The sequence below is a fragment of the Pristiophorus japonicus genome, chromosome 19, assembly GCF_044704955.1.
Source record: "Pristiophorus japonicus isolate sPriJap1 chromosome 19, sPriJap1.hap1, whole genome shotgun sequence".
NCBI lineage: Eukaryota > Metazoa > Chordata > Chondrichthyes > Pristiophoridae > Pristiophorus > Pristiophorus japonicus.
The window spans coordinates 96,908,003-96,929,064 of record NC_091995.1 but is presented as its reverse complement, the minus strand read 5'-3'; the positions used below and the strand labels follow the sequence as shown (position 1 = coordinate 96,929,064).

Below are 21,062 nucleotides of genomic sequence, written 5' to 3'. Positions count from 1 at the left end.
TCTCTAGTCTAAGGAGAACAGCTCCACCTTCTCTAGTCTATCAACGTAACTGAGGTCCCTCATCCCTGGAACCATTCTCGACAATATTTTCTGCACCATCTCTAAGGCCTTCACATCCTTCCTGAAGTGTAATGCCCAGAATTGGACACAATACTCCAGTTGAGGCCGAACCAGTGTTTTATACAGGTTCATCATAACTTCCTTGCTGTTGTACTCTATGCTTCTATTTATGAAGCCCAGGATCCTGTATGCTTTTGTAATCGCTTTCTTAACGTGCCCTACAACCTTTAACGATTTGTGCACATATATCCCCGGGTCTCTTTGTTCCTTTAGAATTGTACTCTTTAGTTAATATTGCCTCTCCTCATTCTTCCTACCAAAATTTATCACCGCACTTTTCTGTGTTAAATTTCATTTGCTACATGTCCACCCATTTCCCAGCCTGTCTATGTCTTCTTGAAGTCTATCACTATCCTCCTCACTGTGCACTATACTTCCAAGTTTTATGTCACCTGCAATTTTGAAATTGTGCCCTGTACACCCACATCCAAGTCATTAATATATATCAAGTAAAGCAGAGGTATTTGGGTTTACATTTGCATCATTTACCCATACTTAGCAGCATGAGAAATTGGCATGGCAACCCTTGCTCAAGTAGTGATCACAAAGTGCTCCAGCCAGAGGGAGAAGAAACAACTGAGAAACATTCATGGTGACCAACCAAAGAAGGAGTAATGTATTTAGTTTTCCTTTCAAATTGACCAGACTTTAATATTACTTTGTTCTTTCTCTTGTAGGCTGACCTTAGTATTAATATTCAGGATGAAGCAGGCATGTTCTACGGAGTCACCAGCCAGTATGAAAGCACTGAGAACATGACCATCACTTGCTCCTCCAAGGTCTGCTCCTTTGGAAAACAAGTTGTAGAAAAAGTTGAAGTAAGTCCACATTTTCTTAGATTTGTCAGATTCCTAGTAAAAGTGCCAATGTTCTGCATGGTTCTTACCTGGCACATGCCCCTTATTGACCCTGTGAACACTCTGGGACACACCTGTAACCAGTGTCACAGGTAGAGCACCAGGTGCAGGTGCAGACCTGATATGCTACGGCTCTGTTGGAGGAAAATCAATTTGTAAAGTCAGTGCTATCTCCCAGAGGTGTATAGGAGTAATGTTGTCCATGTCCTATGGATGGGGGAGGATTTCATATACTTTGAGTCTAGAGATCGCAATTTTGTTATTTTCCATTTCTGCCTCGTTTCCTGCACAGTTGGTGGAAAATCTTGCTGCTGTCTGTCGGGGCAGTGCATGCCAGTTTGTTTCCACCTCCTCAGTGCCATTCCTCTTCCTCAACAACAACTTGCATTTATATTACGCCTTTAACCTAGAAAAATGGCCCAAGGCGCTTCACACAAGTGATTATCAAACAAAATTTGACACCAAGCCACATAAGGAGACATTAGGGCAGACAAAGAGTTAGGTTTTAAGGAAGGTGTTAAAGGAGGAAAGAGAGGTAGAGAGGCGGAGAGGATTAGGGAGGGAATTACAGAACTTAGGGCCCAGGCAGCTGAAGGCATGGCCACCAGTGATGAGCGATTTAAAATTGGGGAGGCTCAAGAGGCCAGAATTGGCCGAGTACAGAGATCTTGGAGGGTTGTGGAGTTGGAGGAGATTACAGAAATGGGGAGGGGCAAGACCATGGAGAGATTTGAAAACCAGGATGAGAATTTTAAAATTGAGGCATTGCTTAACCGGCAGCCAATGTAGGTCAGCGAGCACAAGGGAGATGGATGAGTGACACTCATGCGAGTTAGCAGAGTTTTGGATGACCTCAAGTTCATGGAGGGTAGAAATAAGGAGGCCGGCCAAGAGTGCATTGGAATAGTCAAGTCTAGAGGTAACAAAGGCATGATTGAGGGTTTCAGCAGCAGATAAGCTGAAGCAGAGGCGGAGTCGCGCGATGTAATGGAGGTGGAAATAGGCGGTATTAGTGATGGCGCGGATATGTGTTCGGAAGTTCATCTCGGTGTCAAATATAACACGAAAGTCTGCTTCAACCTTGGACAGTTATCAGGGAGAAGGATGGAGTCGGTGGCAACAAAAAGGAATTTGTGACCTGGACGGAAGATATTTCTGCTCATCTAAATGTCAGTCAAGCAATCTGAGGGGTCAAGAGATGTGGTTGTGAGGTAGAGCTGGGTATCATCAGCATACATGTAGAAACTGACTCTGTGTTTTACATAAGAAATAGGAGCAGGAGTAGGCAATATGGCCCCTTGAGCCTGCTCCGCCATTTAATACAATCATGGCTGATCTGATCATGGAACCTGGTCCACTTCCCTACCCGCTCCCCATAACCCCTTATTCCATTATCGGTTAAGAAACTGTCTATCTCTGTCTTAAATGTATTCAAGCTTCCACAGCTCTCTGAGGCAGCAAATTCCACAGATTTACAACCCACTGAGAGAAGAAATTCCTCCTCATCTCAGTTTTAAATGGGTGGCCCCTTATCCTAAGATTATGCCCTCTAGTTCTAATCTCCCCTATCAGTGGAAACATCCTCTCTGCATCCACTTTGTCAAGCCCCCTCATAATCTTCTACGTTTCGATAAGATCACCTCTCATTCTTCTGAATTCCAATTAGTAGAGGCCCAACCTACTCAACCTTTCCTCATAAGTCAACCCCTCATCTCCAGAATCAACCTAGTGAACCTTCTCGGAACTGCCTCCAAATCAAGTCTATCCTTTCTTAATTATGGAAACCAAAACTGTATTCCAGGTGTGGCCTCACCAATAACCTGTATAACTGGAGCAAGACTTCCCTGCTTTTATACTCCATCCCTTTGCAATAAAGGCCAAGATTCCATTGGCCTTCCTGATCACTTGCTGTACCTGCATAATAACCTTTTGTGTTTCATGCACCAGGACCCCCAGGTCCCGCTGTACTGTAGCACTTTGCAATTTTCTCCATTTAAATAATAACTTGCTCTTTGATTTTTTTTTTCTGCCAAAGTGCATAACCTCACACTTTCCACATTATACTCCATCTGCCAAATTTTTGCCCACTCACTTAGCCTGTCTATGTCCTTTTGCAGGTTTTTTGTGTCCTCCTCACACATTGCTTTTCCTCCCATCTTTGTATCATCAGCAAACTTGGCTACGCTACACTCGGTCCCTTCGTCCAAGTTGTTAATATAGATTGTAAATAGTTGGGGTCCCAGCACTGATCCCTGCGGCACCCCACTAGTTACTGATTGCCAACCCGAGAATGAACCATTTATCACGACTCTGTTCTCTGTTAGTTAGCCAATCCTCTATCCATGCTAATATATTACCCCCAACTCCGTGAACTTTTATCTTGTGCAGTAACCTTTTATGTGGCACCTTGTCAAATGCCTCCTGGAAGTCCAAATACATCACATCCACTGGTTCCCCTTTATCCACCCTGTTCGTTACATCCTCAAAGAATTCCAGCAAATTTGTCAAACATGACTTCCCCTTCATAAATCCATGCTGACTCTGCCTGACTGAATTATGCTTTTCCAAATGTCCCGCTACTGCTTCTTTAATAATGGACCCCAACATTTTCCCAACCACAGATGTTAGGCTAACTGGTCTATAGTTTCCTGCTTTTTGGCTGCCTCCAGATGATGTTGCTGAGGGGCAGCATGTAGATGAGAAATATGAGGGAACCCAAGATAAATCCTTGGGGGAACACCAGAGATTATGGTGTGGGAGTGGGAAGAGAAGCCATTGCAGGTGATGCTCTGGCTATGACTGGATAAATAACAATGGAACCAGGCGAGTGCAGTCCCACCCAGCTTGACGGCGGTGGGGAGGAGTTGGAGCAGAATTATGTGGTCAGCCGTGTCAAAGGCTGCAGACAGGTCGAGAAGGATGAGGAGGAATAGTTTGCCTTTGTCACTGTAAACTAAGATGACATTTGTGACTTTCTTGGTGTTATATTTGACCCCGAGTCGAGCTTCCTACCACATATCCACGCCATCACTAAGAGCACCTATTTCCACCTCCTATTTGCTATGTTCCAGGTTCTTGTTAAAGAATGCCTTTATTTTCCTTTCGTAGACAGAATATGCCAGGTTTGAGAATGGCCGCTTTCTGTACCGAATCCATCGTTCTCCGATGTGCGAATATCTGATTAACTTTATTCACAAACTCAAGCAACTCCCGGAGAAGTACATGATGAATAGTGTCTTGGAGAATTTCACTATTCTGCAGGTATAGTTGTTGCCAATTATAGAAATGTAAGTAGAGAAGGGGGGCATTTAGTCCATCGTGTCTGTGCCATTGCCAGTCTTTCACTGAGCCATCTGCATAAGTCCCATTTACCTGCTCTTTCCCCATAACCTTTAATATTTTCTAATTCAAGTGATTATTCAACTCTTTGAACATTGTGAGTGGATTTGCTTCAATATCCACTTGTAGTAATATAATGCCATAATTTAATAGTCCTTTGTGTGATTTTTTTTTTTAAAGCTTTTTTAATCCTAAATATATGTCCCTTGTTACTAATTCATTAACCAGTAGAAATAATATTTCAGTTTGCTTTCTGAACTTTAAATACTTAGATCTTCCATTCACCTTCTCTGCTTTCAGTATGTACTGTCCTAATTCTTCAAGTCTCTCATCATAACCATAACTTCTCATCCTGGTATCATCTCAGTGAATCTGCACTGCGCCTTTTTCATGGCTCCAATATCCTTCACATAACGGGATGCCCAAATCTCACTCACTACTCTCACTAAATATATCTTGTACACATTCACTATTCATGCCTATAACAGAGATAAATCTGGAATCGCACTGTCTTTTTTCTACCTTTTCCACTTGCGATTCTACTTTTATAGATCTGTGCGGTGCTCCCCATCTCTCTCTTCCTTATTGTCTGTTTCTCACACCACAGCCCAGTATCCTGCGACACCCACTGAATGCTGTTCACTCACTGCACAGCCCAGACACACTCTGTCTGCGACACTCGAGACACACTCTGTCTGCGACACTCTCTGTCTATGCCTTACTGTCTCCTGTTCAGTTTCTATTTGAATGATTACCCTGCCATTCTTTGATCTTTTCCAGGTGGTAACCAACAGAGACACACAGGAACTATTATTGTGTGTTGCTTACGTCTTTGAGGTCTCGACCAGTGAACATGGAGCTCAACACCACATCTATAGACTTGTGAAGGACTAGGCCAAAGCCTTGCTCGCAAACACGTACATAAATATCTAGGAGGGGGATCTGGATCGGCTTGTGGTGCTGCCTTTCCCCATGCACCATTCTGAAGTTTCACCCACTGGAAACCCAACCAGGCCTCCTCGGTGAGGCTAGATTTCTGTACGATACAAAGAAAATCTAGTGGCCGGATTTGCAATGAGAGCGACTGTTTCAAGATTCTCTCAAAGGCTGTCCAATGCTTGAGTGAAAATGACAACACATTTGGCTTTAACCAAATCATAACCATAATTTAAATGGGTCGAGGGAGGAGCCCAGGAGCTGTGTACTTGTGTTACACCTTCAGGTCAATCAGGTCATTTGGCATTTGTTGTTGATAAATGTTCCCTATATCTTCATTGCTGATTAGAAATGATGTCAACTACTTAAAACAAACTTGGAGATAAAATCAGGTGAGAGAATACCGGAGCCGATTGGAGTGGAAGATTAAGCAGACATTCACCCTTCTGTAATGGCTAAAGCGTGTGTTTTGACTCATCCACACTCGCAAGCTGGTGTGGGATCGGTAAATAAATCGTCTGAAAGTGATCCTTCCAACCTGCATCAGCCTCATCCATCTACTGCCAGCCACTCCCTACCTGCCTAAAATGGACAGTTGGCCACTGCTTCAATATATATATTATATATTCTTTCCCACTGCATCATTATGATACAATGATGATTATTGTAAAGTTTGCAGATTGCCCTTTGAGTACTTTGGGCAGGTTAGAGAAGTGTGTGTGTTTGTGTGTGTATGTCTGTGTGCATAAATTTATTTCTCCTCACTGGCTTCGTACTTTCCCTTACCAGTGGCTGGCTGATGCATGGCCATGGGCATTGCAGTGATAACCATTGATGGTTTCTTCTGTTGCCCTGTCGGAGGGCTGATTTGAGCCAGGAGGGAGGCTACACTGGGGATGGACACATTGCCTCCGCTCACACACGTACTTTATTCACACACTGTGAATCAGGAGATGTTCGCTTCATTTTTCAGATTCTACTCATGGGAAATATCTTTGCTGGGTATGCTAGAGGTTCAGCTATAGTGTTTAGGAAGCTGCATGGCCCGGCCAGTACTTGGAGGGAACAATGTCCATTCCCCTGCTCCACAACAAGGTATTTATACAGTTTTAAAAGTGCCCATCGAGAGAGAGCATGTATCTGACTCTGTATCACTTTGTCTCTCTTCTTCTCTCTCTCTCTCTATCCATCTCTCTTTTGCTTGCTCTAACCATCTCTCTCTCACTCGCTCTTTTACCATATCTCTGGTTCTTTGTCCATCTCTCTCTCTATCCAACTCTGGGAGTCTCGTGGGGATGGGTGAGGGAATGGGATTAGAGGTGTGCGAGTGTGGGGGTGGCGAGGTGTGTGCAGGGGTTGTGTGGGAGAAGGGATGGGCTATGCTGGGGATTTGCACACGACAAACACGTTTTTACTTTTGTGGAGAGAGGGCAGACTGGGATCAGGATATCGTCCGTAAATTGCTAGAATTGAATTCTCAAAGCTGGTCTGCTCAACTGTCCGTGCCATGTTTAGCCAAGCCCTTCATTATTAAACCGTGGGGGTTCCCCAATCTCCTCCTGTAACTATGGAGAACCCCGCTGAAATTCCAGGCATGAGCGTCCCAGAGTGGATTAGTGTTGCTGCCTGCAGGATACTTCAACACAAGGCAATACTTTGAGATCAGAGAGGCCACTATCGACTGCGATCTCTCACTGCACTGCCTTGAAGATATGGATGTGAGTGACCCTGCATTCTGTATTGTTTATAAAGAGTGTTTTAGATGTGATCTGTGGGCTGTGCTGTTCATCAGCATAATGATGGGGATACTGCACGAAGCCTCTGTGGCCCAGGGCTGGGGAGGGGAGAAAAATCAGCCCAGGTTCCTGGCCCTGACCACTAGGTCACTGGACAATGACCAGGAGCAGGAATCCCTGGACCAGAAGCGGTAATCCGTGGACCAGGAGCAGAAATTCCTGGACAAATGACTAGGAGCAGGAATCCCTGGACCAGGAGCAGAAATTCCTGGACAACGACCAGGAGCCAGGGACCCCTGGACAATGATACAAAAATTGGCATGTGGTTGATAATGAAGAAGAATGCTGTAGACTGCAGGAAGTTATCAATGGACTGATCAGGTGAGCAGAATATTGGCAAATGGAATTTAATCTGGAGAAATGTGAAGTAATACATTTTGGGGACGGTTAACGAGGTAATGGAATACACATGAAATGGTAGGACACTGAATAGTGTAGAGGAACAGAGGGACCTTGGAGTGCATGTCCACAGATCCCTGAAGGTAGCAGGCCAGGTAGATAAGGTGGTTAAAAAGGCATACGGAATGCTTGCCTTTATTAGCCGAGGCATAGAATACAAGAGCAGGGAGGTTATGCTTGAACTGTATAAAACACTAGTTAGGCCACAGCTAGAATACTGCGTGCAGTTCTGGTCACCACATTACAGGAAAGACAAGATTGCACTAGAGAGGTTTATTTATGAGGATGTTGCCTGGACTGGAGAATCTTAGTTATGAGGAAAGATTGGATAGGCTATATTTGTTTTTTTGGAATAGAGGAGGCCGAGGGGAGACTTTATTGAGCTGTATAAAATTATGAGGGGCCCAGATAGAGTGCATAAGAAGGACCTATTTCCCTTAGCAGAGGGGTCAATAACCAGGGGCATAGATTTAAAGTAATTGGTAGCAGATTTAGAGGGGATGTGAGGGGAAATGTTTTCACCCAGAGGGTGGTGGGGGTCTGGAACTCACTGCCTGAAAGGGTGGTAGAGACAGAAACCCTCACCTCATTTAAAAAGTACTTGTATAAGCCCTTGAAGTGCCGCAACCTGCAGGGCTATAGACCGAGAGCTGGAAAGTGGGATTAGGATGGGTAGCTCTTTGTCAGCTGGCGCAGATATAATGGGCTGAATGGCTTCCTTCTGTGCTTATATTTCTATGATTCTATGACCAGGAGCAGGGAGCCCTGGACAGCGACCAGGAATCCTGGCTATTTCCAAGGCCACTGAATCTAATTAGCGCCATAACTGCTCCTCTTGCTGGGGTCAGCTAGCTCAACGTAGACCAGGAACTGAACGGTGCGCACAGAGGTGCGCCAGTTTTCCACGCTTGGAAGTGCGCCAAAAATCTTCTGGCCGGTTTTGCCGCTGTACGGGGCCTTCTAGCTGCTGGCGTGGCATGGGGACTGTGTCTGTGGGCGGAGCAAGCGTCCTGCATTGGAAACAGTGCCGGGATGCTGGACATGCGCAGTATGATCGGGATTGCCATGATCGTGCATGCGCAGTAGAATCGGCTGCCGAGGTCAGCCTCCTTCCTCCCCCTCCACCCCGTTGCTGCGTAAAGATAGGATTTTACAATTGCCACTGACAGAGCCTGTGTGGTCTCTGCTTTCATTACTCTATGAAGCGTATTTACTGGCAGTATATTTTAAGGGATTATTTTGTTCTAATGTTTCGCAAAGCCTGGAAATAATAAATAGTACAATTGGCAATGCACTTTAAACATAAAACTTTAAAAATATACAAAATAGCCACAAAGTGCACTGGGGTGGCGGGGTGCGGGCTGAATGAGGTTTTAAATGAGCAATCGGCAAGTTCCATTGTTTGAAATGTACTGCTGCATACAGATATCTTGCCCGCAACCTCTTGGAATGATGAGTCTGGACTTCAAAATAAATTAATAGGATGCAGAGCTGATAGAGACATTCAGGCTGTGTATAGGCTAGGTAAACTCTGCAGTGAAAATTTACTTAAGTTACACTTTACAATGACAATGACATATTTCACATGGAGATGGATCTGCATTATGGCTTGTGTTCAAATCCCTCCATGGCCTTATCCCTCCCTATTTCTGTAACCTCCTCCAGCCCTACAACCCTCCAAGATATCGACGCTCCTCCAATTCTGGCCTCCTTAACATCCCCAATTTTCATTGCATCCCACTTGACAGCCGTGCCTTCAGTTGCCGAGGCCCTAAGCTCTGTAGTTCCCTCCCTAAATCTCTCTACCTCCCCCCTCGTTCAGCCTCACCCCCCCACCCCACGTGTTCAGCCTCCCCCCCCTTCCTGCTCCACCGCCTCCTTCCTCCCCCCTCCACCGCCTCCCTCCTCCCCTCCTCCACCCTCTCTCCCCCCACCCCTCACTGTCAGAGAGACACTGACAGAGACATGGAGAGGCTGACAGAAACACCTTCCCTTCACATAAAGGTAGGACTTCTAATTTTTATTTGTTACTGATTGGTTGCTTATTACTTTAGTCTTGGTGCTTTAGGTGCAGGGTTCCTTCTATCTTTTATTTGATAATTAATTGCTTATTACTTTTTGTGCTTCGTTTAGTGCTTGGTGCTTTAAATGTACTTATGCTTCTTTAATGTTGTTGTGAAGGTGTTTAGTGCTTTGGAAAATCCTCTAACTTCCCTCCCCCCCACCGTTGATGTTGATGTGCCTGCCTCAGCAGGGAGCCTACACTTCCTTATTTATAAAAAAAGAGAAACAACTGTCCTCACTCAGCAGATATAAGGCCAAATATCATCGCAAGAGGTTTTAGGCCACTTTAAGTGATGTGTTTAATGCTTCCCGTCTCTGGCTGTGCCTGCACTGAACTTAACTCTCGGTAAGGTTTTTCAGAACTTACAAAAGTGGACACTTACTCCGTTCTAAGTTAGTTTGGAGTAAGTTTTCGCTGCCCAAACTTGTAAAACAGGCCTAAGTGGCTGGACACACCTCCTTTTGAAAAAAAAACGAAACTAAAACGTAACTAAACTAACTCACTAGAACTGGAGCAAACTAAATGGCAAGAATTGCGATTTCTAAGATACTCGAAACTAAACTAGTTGCTCCAAAAAAATTGGAGCAGCTCCACCTGAAACTTGGGCCTATAGGAGTAGGGTGCAAACTGATCTGCTTCACGTACTACCGCTGGTAATGGGACACAAGGACCCATACAGAAACCACTTCTTCATCACTGCAGATTGTCTTCTCTGTAACACTGCGCATGCTGCCTTTCCAACATGACTCATTTACATCCATGAAGTGATTTTATTTAATGTTTTGAATTGCAGGTGATTTTACACAGCAGGGACAGGGAGCCGGGGGCTGCTTCTCCATTTGTGGACCTGGCGCAGGCGTCAGCGGAGTCAGAGCGGCAGCCCGAAGAAGCGCCACAGGATATAAGGCCTTCTGTTGTTGAACTTCAGCTGCCGTTTCAGAATGTACGGTGACTTCCGCCTGCCAGATGCCTGCGGCGCTCGCTTCTGATCGCGTTTCCATGCCTCGCAGAGCAGGAGCTGAGAAAAGAGAGAGTCCGAGTTAGGGGAGGTGGAAGGAAAGGGAAACCAACAGCGCTCAGACATCCCGTCTCGCACAACACATGCAATCAGTGCAGTGTTATGTAGGCAGCAAGATAGCACTAACAAAAATGACCAGTTAATCTGTTTTGGGTGGTTTTGTTTGCGGGAGTACCATTAGCCAGGATACCAAGGAACTCACTGCTCTCTGAGTAGGGCCATGGGATCTTTAACACTCACTGGAACAGGCAAGCAGGACCTCGGTTTGATCTGACGATTGTACCAACGCCTTGGTGCCCCTGGGTACGGAAGAGAAAAGTCAGTCAGGGTTCCTACTCCTGCTCACTACCCAGTGATGTTTACTGGAAATTGTGCGTTTTGCGTGAAGACTCAACCTGGCGCTGGTGATTCCATGATAGGATATCGTGACACAACTCGGTTTTGGGCTCAGCGTGAAGACTAGGTAATTGTGTAAGGTACCAGAGTGTCTGTGAGCAGTGAGAGTCAGTGTGTGTGGGACCCGTACCCCAGTGAGGGTCAGTGTGTGTGGGACCCATACCCCAGTGAGATTCCTGTACCCCAGTGAGAGTCAGTGTTTGTCGGATCCATACTCCAGTGAGAGTGTGTGTGGGACCCGTACCCCAGTGAGGGTCAGTGTGTGAGGGATTCGTACCCCAGTGAGGGTCAGTGTGTGTGGGACCTGTACCCCAGTGAGAGTCGGTGTGTGTGGGACCCGTATCCCAGTGAGGGTCGGTGTGTGGAGGACTGTACCCCAGTGAGGGTCGGTGTGTGTGGGACCCGTTCCCCAGTGAGGGTCAGTGTGAGTGGGACCCGTTCCCCAGTGAGAGTCGGTGTGTGTGGGACTGTACCCCAGTGAGGGTCGGTGTGTGTGGGACCCGTACCCCAGTGAGAGTCAGTGTGTGTGGGACTGTACCCCAGTGAGGGTCGGTGTGTGTGGGACTGTACCCCAGTGAGGGTCGGTGTGTGTGGGACCCGTACCCCAGTGAGGGTCGGTGTGTGTGGGACTGTACCCCAGTGAGAGTCAGTGTCTGGGGAACCCATCCCCCGGTGTGACATATTCAGCAATTCAGGGGAAGGGGGAGTCGGAGAAAACGGAACAAAGAGTAACTTTAGAGTAGTTGTGGGAAAATGTCCGCAGGGATTCTCAGATCTCTTCTCGTAACAGTTGGAGAAAACCCAAGAAACGGCGTAAATGGCCGTTAATGCCGTTTCTTCAGAGTTTCTGAAGATCTTCCACTGAAGTTACAGCAGACAATCAGGAAAAGCCTTGAAGATGCAGATGACAGAATGTAGCCGGTGTGTGGGTCACTTTCATCCTACCTGCAATGGGTTACTGTTCCAGGCTTCATTCGCTAGTCCAGATTCGGCTTGAAAACATAACCTCTGCTTCTCGGAGTTCGGACTTTCAAGCTGCATGGGACAGTTTACGGAGTACGACGGAGTTCCCTCCTGTGTGACAACCCGTACCTAAAGTAACATACCCAAATGTACCATTCAAAAAGGAAAGTAGACGTTGGTTAAACACCCCTTCATCAGGACCTGCATCATCATCATTGTCAATACAGAGACCACCCCACCTGCTGACCCTCCATTAAATCGGCACGCCACTATTAGCAATTGAAAGGCAGCTAGAATTACGAATAGGTTTTAACTTTCAAGCTCCTCAATAGCTCAGTAAATACAGAGCCCAGGTTATTGAGCACTGCGACCAAAAGCTGCCAGATTTCATCACTGCTCTTATGGAATTAGCTGACCTCAGTGGGGCAGCGGGAGGGAATGTGAGATTCATTCGTAGTATCATTATCCAGTGAATCCTGCTGGACAGGATCGAGCTAACCGATGGCTCCCGTGGTTGAATATGTGACTGGCAGTCACGAGGAATGTCTGTGTGGGCGAGGTTATTGGTGGGGGTCTGGCAGGAACCAAGCAGGATTTCGTGCCTACAGACAGGAGGGGTGGGATATCTCTCCGTGCACAAGGATAAAGTTAGGAATGAGAGTCATGATCAGGAAGACTTAATTTTCAAATGATGGGAAAACTTCGATTCTTCCACTGGCTGTGCTCTGTGTACTACAGAATTGACCTTTCTTCCCAAGGACCCGGGGCTCCAGGAATGCTGGGAGTCCGGGTCTTGTGTAAAAGGGTTCTGGGCCGTTTGATTCTGGATTTGAAGTTGCCTCTAATTCATCCTCCCCTAGAAAGTGATAAATTAACACTCACGTGTGAATTTTGCAAACCAGCGCAGTAATAATCTTGTGTCATCACTGAAGGCAGCTGGGCCTCTAGATAAAACCAAATGAGATGACCATAAACCTTGCAGGCAAATGAGTCTTTAGACAACCTTCCTGTACAGCAGTAGTCAGTGATGCTGGATCCGAGACAGTGATGGAAATGGTGTCAACAATAATGTTCCAGAAAGTGTCTCTCTCAATTCGTTCAACATCTTCATTCCTCACTCTTCCTACAATGGGTCAGTGGCTCACTCCCCCTCCCCACTCCCTGTACACTCGCTCACTCCCCCTCCCCACTCCCTGTAAACTCGCTCACTCCCCCTCCCCGCTCCCTGTACGCTAGCTCACTCCCCAATCCCTGTACGCTGGCTCACTCCCCACTCCCTGTACACTGGCTCACTCCCTGTATACTGGCTCACTCCCCACTCCCTGTACACTGGCTCACTCCCTGTACACTGGCTCACTCCTCACTCCCTGTACACTGGCTCACTCCCTGTACACTGGCTCACTCCCCACTCCCTGTACACTGGCTCACTCCCTGTACACTGGCTCACTCCCCACTCCCTGTACACTGGCTCACTCCCTGTACACTGGCTCACTCCCCACTCCCTGTACACTGGCTCACTCCCCGCTCCCTGTACACTGGCTCACTCCTCACTCCCCTGTACACTGGCTCACTCCTCACTCCCCTGTACACTGGCTCACTCCTCACTCCCCTGTACACTGGCTCACTCCTCACTCCCCTGTACACTGGCTCATTCCCTGTACACTGGCTCACTCCCCGCTCCCTGTACACTGGCTCACTCCTCACTCCCCTGTACACTGGCTCACTCCTCACTCCCCTGTACACTGGCTCACTCCCTACGCCCTATACACAGGGTCACTCCCTGTACACTGGCTCACTTCCCACTCCCTGTACACTGGCTCACTCCTCACTCCCCTGTACACTGGCTCACTCCCTACGCCCTATACACAGGGTCACTCCCTGTACACTGGCTCACTTCCCACTCCCTGTACACTGGCTCACTCCCCACTCCCTGTACACTGGCTCACTCCTCACTCCCTGTACACTGGCTCACTCCCCACTCCCTGTACACTGGCTCACTCCCTGTACACTGGCTCACTCCCCACTCCCTGTACACTGGCTCACTCCCTGTACACTGGCTCACTCCCCACTCCCTGTACACTGGCTCACTCCCCGCTCCCTGTACACTGGCTCACTCCTCACTCCCCTGTACACTGGCTCACTCCTCACTCCCCTGTACACTGGCTCACTCCTCACTCCCCTGTACACTGGCTCACTCCTCACTCCCCTGTACACTGGCTCATTCCCTGTACACTGGCTCACTCCCCGCTCCCTGTACACTGGCTCACTCCTCACTCCCCTGTACACTGGCTCACTCCTCACTCCCCTGTACACTGGCTCACTCCCTACGCCCTATACACAGGGTCACTCCCTGTACACTGGCTCACTTCCCACTCCCTGTACACTGGCTCACTCCCCACTCCCTGTACACTGGCTCATTCCCTGTACACTGGCTCACTCCCTTGTACACTGGCTCACTCCCCACTCCCTGTACACTGGCTCACTCCCCACTCCCTGTACACTGGCTCACTTCCCACTCCCTGTACACTGGCTTACTCCCCACTCCCTGTACACTGGCTCATTCCCTGTACACTGGCTTACTCCCCACTCCCTGTACACTGGCTCACTCCCCACTCCCTGTACACTGGCTCACTTCCCACTCCCTGTACACTGGCTCACTCCCCACTCCACATTTCTCACATCATTACAATGTGATCTCGGTGGTGGAGAGAGGGAGTTCAGAGGACTGCAGGTATGTGTGAGAGTCATGTTGTCAGCTTTGCTCCCAGTCACACTGATTTGTTTGTGTTAAGCAGCTGGGAGATAAACTCATTATACGCGCCCCGCTGTAGCAGGCAGATTGGAGTGACTAGAAGTCCTGGGCTTGAAGAATAAACTCGCTCGATTTGACCTCCCTTTCCTGCTCCTCACTGCAACTCATCCATGGGGGATTTTAACTCCCCAAAATAGGCGGGCTTGGGTCAGGTGGGAGGTTAGTGTTAAAAGCTCAATCCCAACACCAACCTGCCTACTTCCGGTTTTACCGGGGTGGACGGTCAGCCAACCCGTTCCCAGGAGGCGGTTGGCACTTTAAATATGATTATTGGGCTGAGCCGCGGGATGTAACCTTGCAGGATTAAATGTGACCGCCAGGGTTCCCGGGCCTCGGGAATCCCGGCAGCTGCAGTGAGGCGAGGACTGCTTTGGGGAGCAATCCTTCGGGGCTGGGAGGGGCAGGTGAGCTTCCTCCCTGCACCACAAACTTCCCCCCCCCCCCCCAATACTGCCGGGGTCGGGGCTCAGACCCACCTGGGGCGATGACCTTTTCTGCAGCATTCCCCGCCCAACTGCAAGCCAAGCCTGACCATCAAGTTGACTTGTGAGCGGGAAATCTGTCAGTGAGGTCACACACGCACTGTGAGGTTAAAACCTCAGCCCCGCTCCCAGCACATTCCCCACACCCAACGCTCTCACTGAGCCTTTGCATGTTTTAGCCATTCAGTCAGGTGGGCTCTCACCTGTGCAAACTCCAAACATTCCCATGAGGATTCCGATCATGCGCAACGGGTAAAACTGCATGGCAGCTCGACCTGGGAATACAAAAAAAAACCGCAATCTAACAAATGAGTTTAGATTCTGGAATTAGGTGCGTGTCTGAACACGGAAATCTGCTGTTTAAAACGTTTTATGTCGGATTAAATAATGTCCCCAAATCAACCCCAATAGAAGGGCAATGGCAACATGACCTGTCACCTAAACTATTTCTTACACGTTTGTGACAGTCCCTTAGGCTCATTCGCAAGAAACCTAATCGACTATTGTACGCAAGTGCCATTGAGCAACTGCACTGGCCGCTGTAAATATTCAAACCAGTCCCAGAAAAGAGTTTCAAATTTTCAACCAACTCTTGAATATTTGCAGTTAGTCTCTGGCTCCTAATGACCATTCTCCCAATCCTAGCACTCCTAGTCTCGGTGCTCCTGGTCATTCCCACCTGTACCCTAACCCCGTCCCATGGTCATTCTGTGTACAGGAACAGATAAGACAGTCTCGGTATAGGACCTGTCATCCTGCTTGGTTTGGTCCAGCTGGGGATTAAGCTGCATTGTAACAGGAGAATAAGGGCAGGGCTGAGAAAAGAGCATTCATCGCATCAAAGTCCCTCCCTCTCATCTCCGGACTCTGCCATCGAACCCCAACTACCCCCGCAGTCCCCCGATTCTCCCTAACCCTAATCCCAATTCTAATATCTGTTTCAAATTTACTTTTCACTCATTAGATTTATATTTAGCCTGGCATACTTTGAAGTAATATTCTGGCGTTGTCGTGTAGATCTGTACCATATAGTATTTTATATGGCTTTCACCACCTTCAGATTGTGCCGCTCGTGTTTATCTAACTTTCCCTCATGGCTCAGCCTCTTTACACTTGGGATCATTTCTGTTCCTGTCTGCACCCTCTCCAATTCATGTACCTCCGTTTTGTCGTATGTGGCTATAATTGTATTGTATAACCTGTGCATTGTATAGTACAACCTCTGTAGATTTGTAAAACGTTATGTCTATATATCCCACATACTAATTTCTTTTTAAATTGTTTTATCACATTGGAAAAGCAAGGAAGAACTTGTATTTATATAATGCCTCAACATTTCCCAAATCACTTTACAGTCAATGTCCGTACATTGATAACTCCTGCTTCCTCACTGGGCAATTCTATTCCATTCATTGTATACTCATGTCACAATTTTTTCACATGTTTAACCAACCAAATTTGCTCTGAATAGCTTTGCTGTCTCTACTACTCTCATAATTTGAGCAAAATCAAACATGTTTTTTCAAGTTCAGCAGTGCAGGCATTTAACTGACCTCAGAAGTTAGAGGGAAAATCAGCCCGGGTTCTTGCTACTGATCGTGCAGTGAATCCTGCTAGAAGCTGCATGTCTATCAATGTGGGGTTACCAGGAAAGTAATTGGGATCAGCTATGGGAGCCTCTGTGGTTGAATAGCCTGCCAGCAGCCCTAGCGCACATGTAACATGGGTACTGAGGGACGGCCAATGTCTCCGTATTCCGTACTCCAACATGAAAAAAAAAATTGGATTTATATAGCGCCTTTCAAGACCACCGGATGTCTCAAAGTGCTTTACAGCCAATGAAGAATTTTTGGAGTGTTGGCACTATTGTAATGTAGGAAACGCGGCAATTTGCGCACAAGCAAGCTCCCGCAAACAGCACTATGATAATGACCAGATAATCTGTTTTTGTTATGTTGAGGGATAAATATTGGCCAGGACATCAGGGCTGACACTACCACAGCTAGAACGGTCAGGAGAGAAGGGAGAAATATTGCAAACCGGTTTTACCTTTATGTCTTGGAGCAGCTGGAGATCTTTGCGAATGGATCCGTTTATCTTTCAGGAATTCTTGTCACTGGTGTCTATTTTGGGACTGGTGTGGCTTCCAGCTTTGCTGCACTATTTATTTGGCTACTTAATGATGAGTTCAGGGGTGGAGCAAACCTTCATCAGAGGCGGACCTGTCAGCAGCTGTCACACGATCAAGCTGTACATTGTGATGATGTTCCTTGTTACATGATTCAGCCCTAATCCCTTTCACACTACAAACCCCAAGTTTTTTCCCCTATCGAGTTGGTGTTGCTGTTAAGCTTACATCTACATAGTGATTGGGCTAATCAAACTGGTAGCAATGCGGTGGAGGAGGATTTCCTGGAGTGTATTAGGGATGGTTTTCTAGACCAATATGTTGAGGAACCAACTAGAGAGCTGGCCATCCTAGACTTGGTGATGTGTAATGAGAAGGGACTAATTAGCAATCTTGTTGTGCGAGGCCCCTTGGGGAAGAGTGACCATAATATGGTAGAATTCTTTATTAAGATGGAGAGTGACACAGTTAATTCAGAAACTAGGGTCCTGAACTTAAGGAAAGGTAACTTCGACGGTATGAGGTGTGAATCGGCTAGAATAGACTGGCAAAGGATACTTAAAGGGTTGACGGTGGATAAGCAATGGCAAACATTTAAAGATCACATGGATGAACTTCAGCAATTGTACATCCCTGTCTGGAGTAAAAATAAAGCAGGGAAGGTGGCTCATCCGTGGCTAACAAAGGAAATTAAGGATAGTGTTAAATCCAAGGAAGAGGCAGAAAATTGGCTAGAAAAAGCAACAAACCTGAGGAGTGGGAAAAATTGAGAATTCAACAGAGGAGAACTAAGGATATAATTAAGAGGGGGAAAATAGAGTACGACAGGAAGCTTTCCAGGAACATAAAAACTGACTGTAAAAGCTTCTATAAATATGTGAAGAGAAAGATTAGTGAAGACAAACGTCGGTCCCTTGCAGTCGGATTCAGGTGAATTTATAATGGGGAAACAAAGATGGCAGACCAATTGAACAAATACTTTGGTTCTTTCTTCACGAAGGAAGACAAATAACCTTCCGACTGTACTAGGGTACAGTGGGTCTATTGAGAAGGAGGAACTGAAGGATATCCTTATTAGGCGGGAAATTGTGTTAGGGAAATTGATGGGATTGAAGGACGATAAATCCCTGAGGCCTGATAGTCTGCATCCCAGAGTACTTAAGGAAGTGGCCCTAGAAATAGTGGATGCATTGGTGATCATTTTCCAACAGTCTATCGACACTGGATCAGTTCCTATGGACTGGAGGATAGCTAATGTAACACCACTTTTTAAAAAAGGAGAGAAGAGAGAAAACAGGTAATTATAGACCAGGGGGAGTGTTTGCTAGTGCTGTTGGGGAGGATTTAAACTGATATGGCAGGGGGATGGGAATTAATGCAGGGAGAGAGGGAAACAAAAAGGAGACAAAAGCAAAAGACAGAAAGGAGATGAGGAAAAGTGGTGGGCAGAGAAACCCAAGGCAAAGAACAAAAAGGGCCACTGTACAGCAAAATTCTAAAAGGACAAAGGGTGTTAAAAGAACAAGCCTGAAGGCTTTGTGTCTTAATGCAAGGAGTATCCGCAATAAAGTGGATGAATTAACTGTGCAAATAGATGTTAACAAATATGATGTGATTGGGATTACGGAGACGTGGCTCCAGGATGATCAGGGCTGGGAACTCAACATCCAGGGGTATTCAACATTCAGGAAAGATAGAATAAAAGGAAAAGGAGGTGGGGTAGCATTGCTGGTTAAGGAGCAAATTAAGGCAATAGTTCGGAAGGACATTAGCTTGGATGATGTGGAATCTATATGGGTAGAGCTGCAGAATACCAAAGGACAAAAAACGTTAGTGGGAGTTGTGTACAGACCTCCAAACAGTAGTAGTGATGTTGGGGAGGACATCAAACATGAAATTAGGGGTGCGTGCAATAAAGGTGCAGCAGTTATAATGGGTGACTTTAATATGCACATAGATTGGGTTAACCAAACTGGAAGCAATACGGTAGAGGAGGATTTCCTGGAGTGCATAAGGGATGGTTTTTTAGACCAATATGTCGAGGAACCAACTAGGGGGGAGGCCATCTTAGACTGGGTGTTGTGTAATGAGAGAGGATTAATTAGCAATCTCGTTGTGCGAGGCCCCTTGGGGAAGAGTGACCATAATATGGTGGAATTCTGCATTAGGATGGAGAATGAAACCGTTAATTCAGAGACCATGGTCCAGAACTTAAAGAAGGGTAACTTTGAAGGTATGAGGCGTGAATTGGCTAGGATAGATTGGCGAATGATACTGAAGGGGTTGACTGTGGATGGGCAATGGCAGACATTTAGAGACCGCATGGATGAACTACAACAATTGTACATTCCTGTCTGGCGTAAAAATAAAAAAGGGAAGGTGGCTCAACCGTGGCTATCAAGGGAAATCAGGGATAGCATTAAAGCCAAGGAAGTGGCATACAAATTGGCCAGAAATAGCAGAGAACTGGGAGAAATTTAGAACTCAGCAGAGGAGGACAAAGGGTTTGATTAGGGCAGGGAAAATGGACTACGAGAAGAAGCTTGCAGGGAACATTAAGACGGATTGCAAAAGTTTCTATAGATATGTAAAGAGAAAAAGGTTAGTAAAGACAAACGTAGGTCCCCTGCAGTCAGAATCAGGGGAAGTCATAACAGGGAACAAAGAAATGGCGGACCAATTGAACAAGTACTTTGGTTCGGTATTCACTGAGGAGGACACAAACAACCTTCCGGATATAAAAGGGGTCGGAGGATCTAGTAAGGAGGAGGAACTGAGGGAAATCCTTATTAGTCGGGAAATTGTGTTGGGGAAATTGATGGGATTGAAGGCCGATAAATCCCCAGGGCCTGATGGACTGCATCCCAGAGTACTTAAGGAGGTGGCCTTGGAAATAGTGGATGCATTGACAGTCATTTTCCAACATTCCATTGACTCTGGATCAGTTCCTATGGAGTGGAGGGTAGCCAATGTAACCCAACTTTTTAAAAAAGGAGGGAGAGAGAAAACAGGGAATTACAGACCGGTCAGCCTGACATCGGTAGTGGGTAAAATGATGGAATCAATTATTAAGGATGTCATCGCAGTGCATTTGGAAAGAGGTAATATGATAGGTCCAAGTCAGCATGGATTTGTGAAAGGGAAATCATGCTTAACAAATCTTCTGGAATTTTTTGAGGATGTTTCCAGTAGAGTGGACAAGGGAGAACCAGTTGATGTGGTATATTTGGACTTTCAGAAGGCTTTCGACAAGGTCCCACACAAGAGATTAATGTGCAAAGTTAAAGCACATGGGATTGGGGGTAGTGTGCTGACATGGATTGAGAACTGGTTGTCAGACAGGAAGCAAAGAGTAGGAGTAAATGGGGACTTTTCAGAATGGCAGGCAGTGACTAGTGGGGTACCGCAAGGTTCTGTGCTGGGGCCCCAGCTGTTTACACTGTACATTAATGATTTAGACGAGGGGATTAAATGTAGTATCTCCAAATTTGCGGATGACACTAAGTTGGGTGGCAGTGTGAGCTGCAAGGAGGATTCTATGAGGCTGCAGAGCGACTTGGATAGGTTAGGTGAGTGGGCAAATGCATGGCAGATGAAGTATAATGTGGATAAATGTGAGGTTATCCACTTTGGTGGTAAAAACAGAGAGACAGACTATTATCTGAATGGTGACAGATTAGGAAAAGGGAAGGTGCAACGAGACCTGGGTGTCATGGTACATCAGTCATTGAAGGTTGGCATGCAGGTACAG

At 46.6% G+C, this 21,062-nt stretch overlaps 1 protein-coding gene and 1 long non-coding RNA gene across 3 annotated transcripts in view; one reads left to right on the top strand and one right to left on the bottom strand.

The window, feature by feature from the left end:
• LOC139230084 (transcriptional enhancer factor TEF-1-like) overlaps positions 1-6,016 on the top strand; it is a 218,683-nt gene extending 212,667 nt beyond the window's left edge. For both annotated transcript variants that reach the window (XM_070861888.1, XM_070861889.1), the window contains 3 exons: positions 798-938; positions 4,086-4,238; positions 5,097-6,016. In XM_070861888.1, the coding sequence (XP_070717989.1) occupies positions 798-938; positions 4,086-4,238; positions 5,097-5,210 (408 nt within the window). In that variant the 3' untranslated portion in view covers positions 5,211-6,016. The remainder of the gene's footprint in view (positions 1-797; positions 939-4,085; positions 4,239-5,096) is intronic.
• A 6,755-nt stretch (positions 6,017-12,771) lies between these two features.
• Positions 12,772-17,347, bottom strand: LOC139230551 (uncharacterized). The gene is made up of 3 exons (XR_011587947.1): positions 17,233-17,347; positions 15,387-15,458; positions 12,772-12,833 (listed from the first exon to the last, which is right to left on the bottom strand). It is a non-coding gene; the product is annotated as an uncharacterized lncRNA (long non-coding RNA).
• Positions 17,348-21,062: the final 3,715 nt, after the last annotated feature.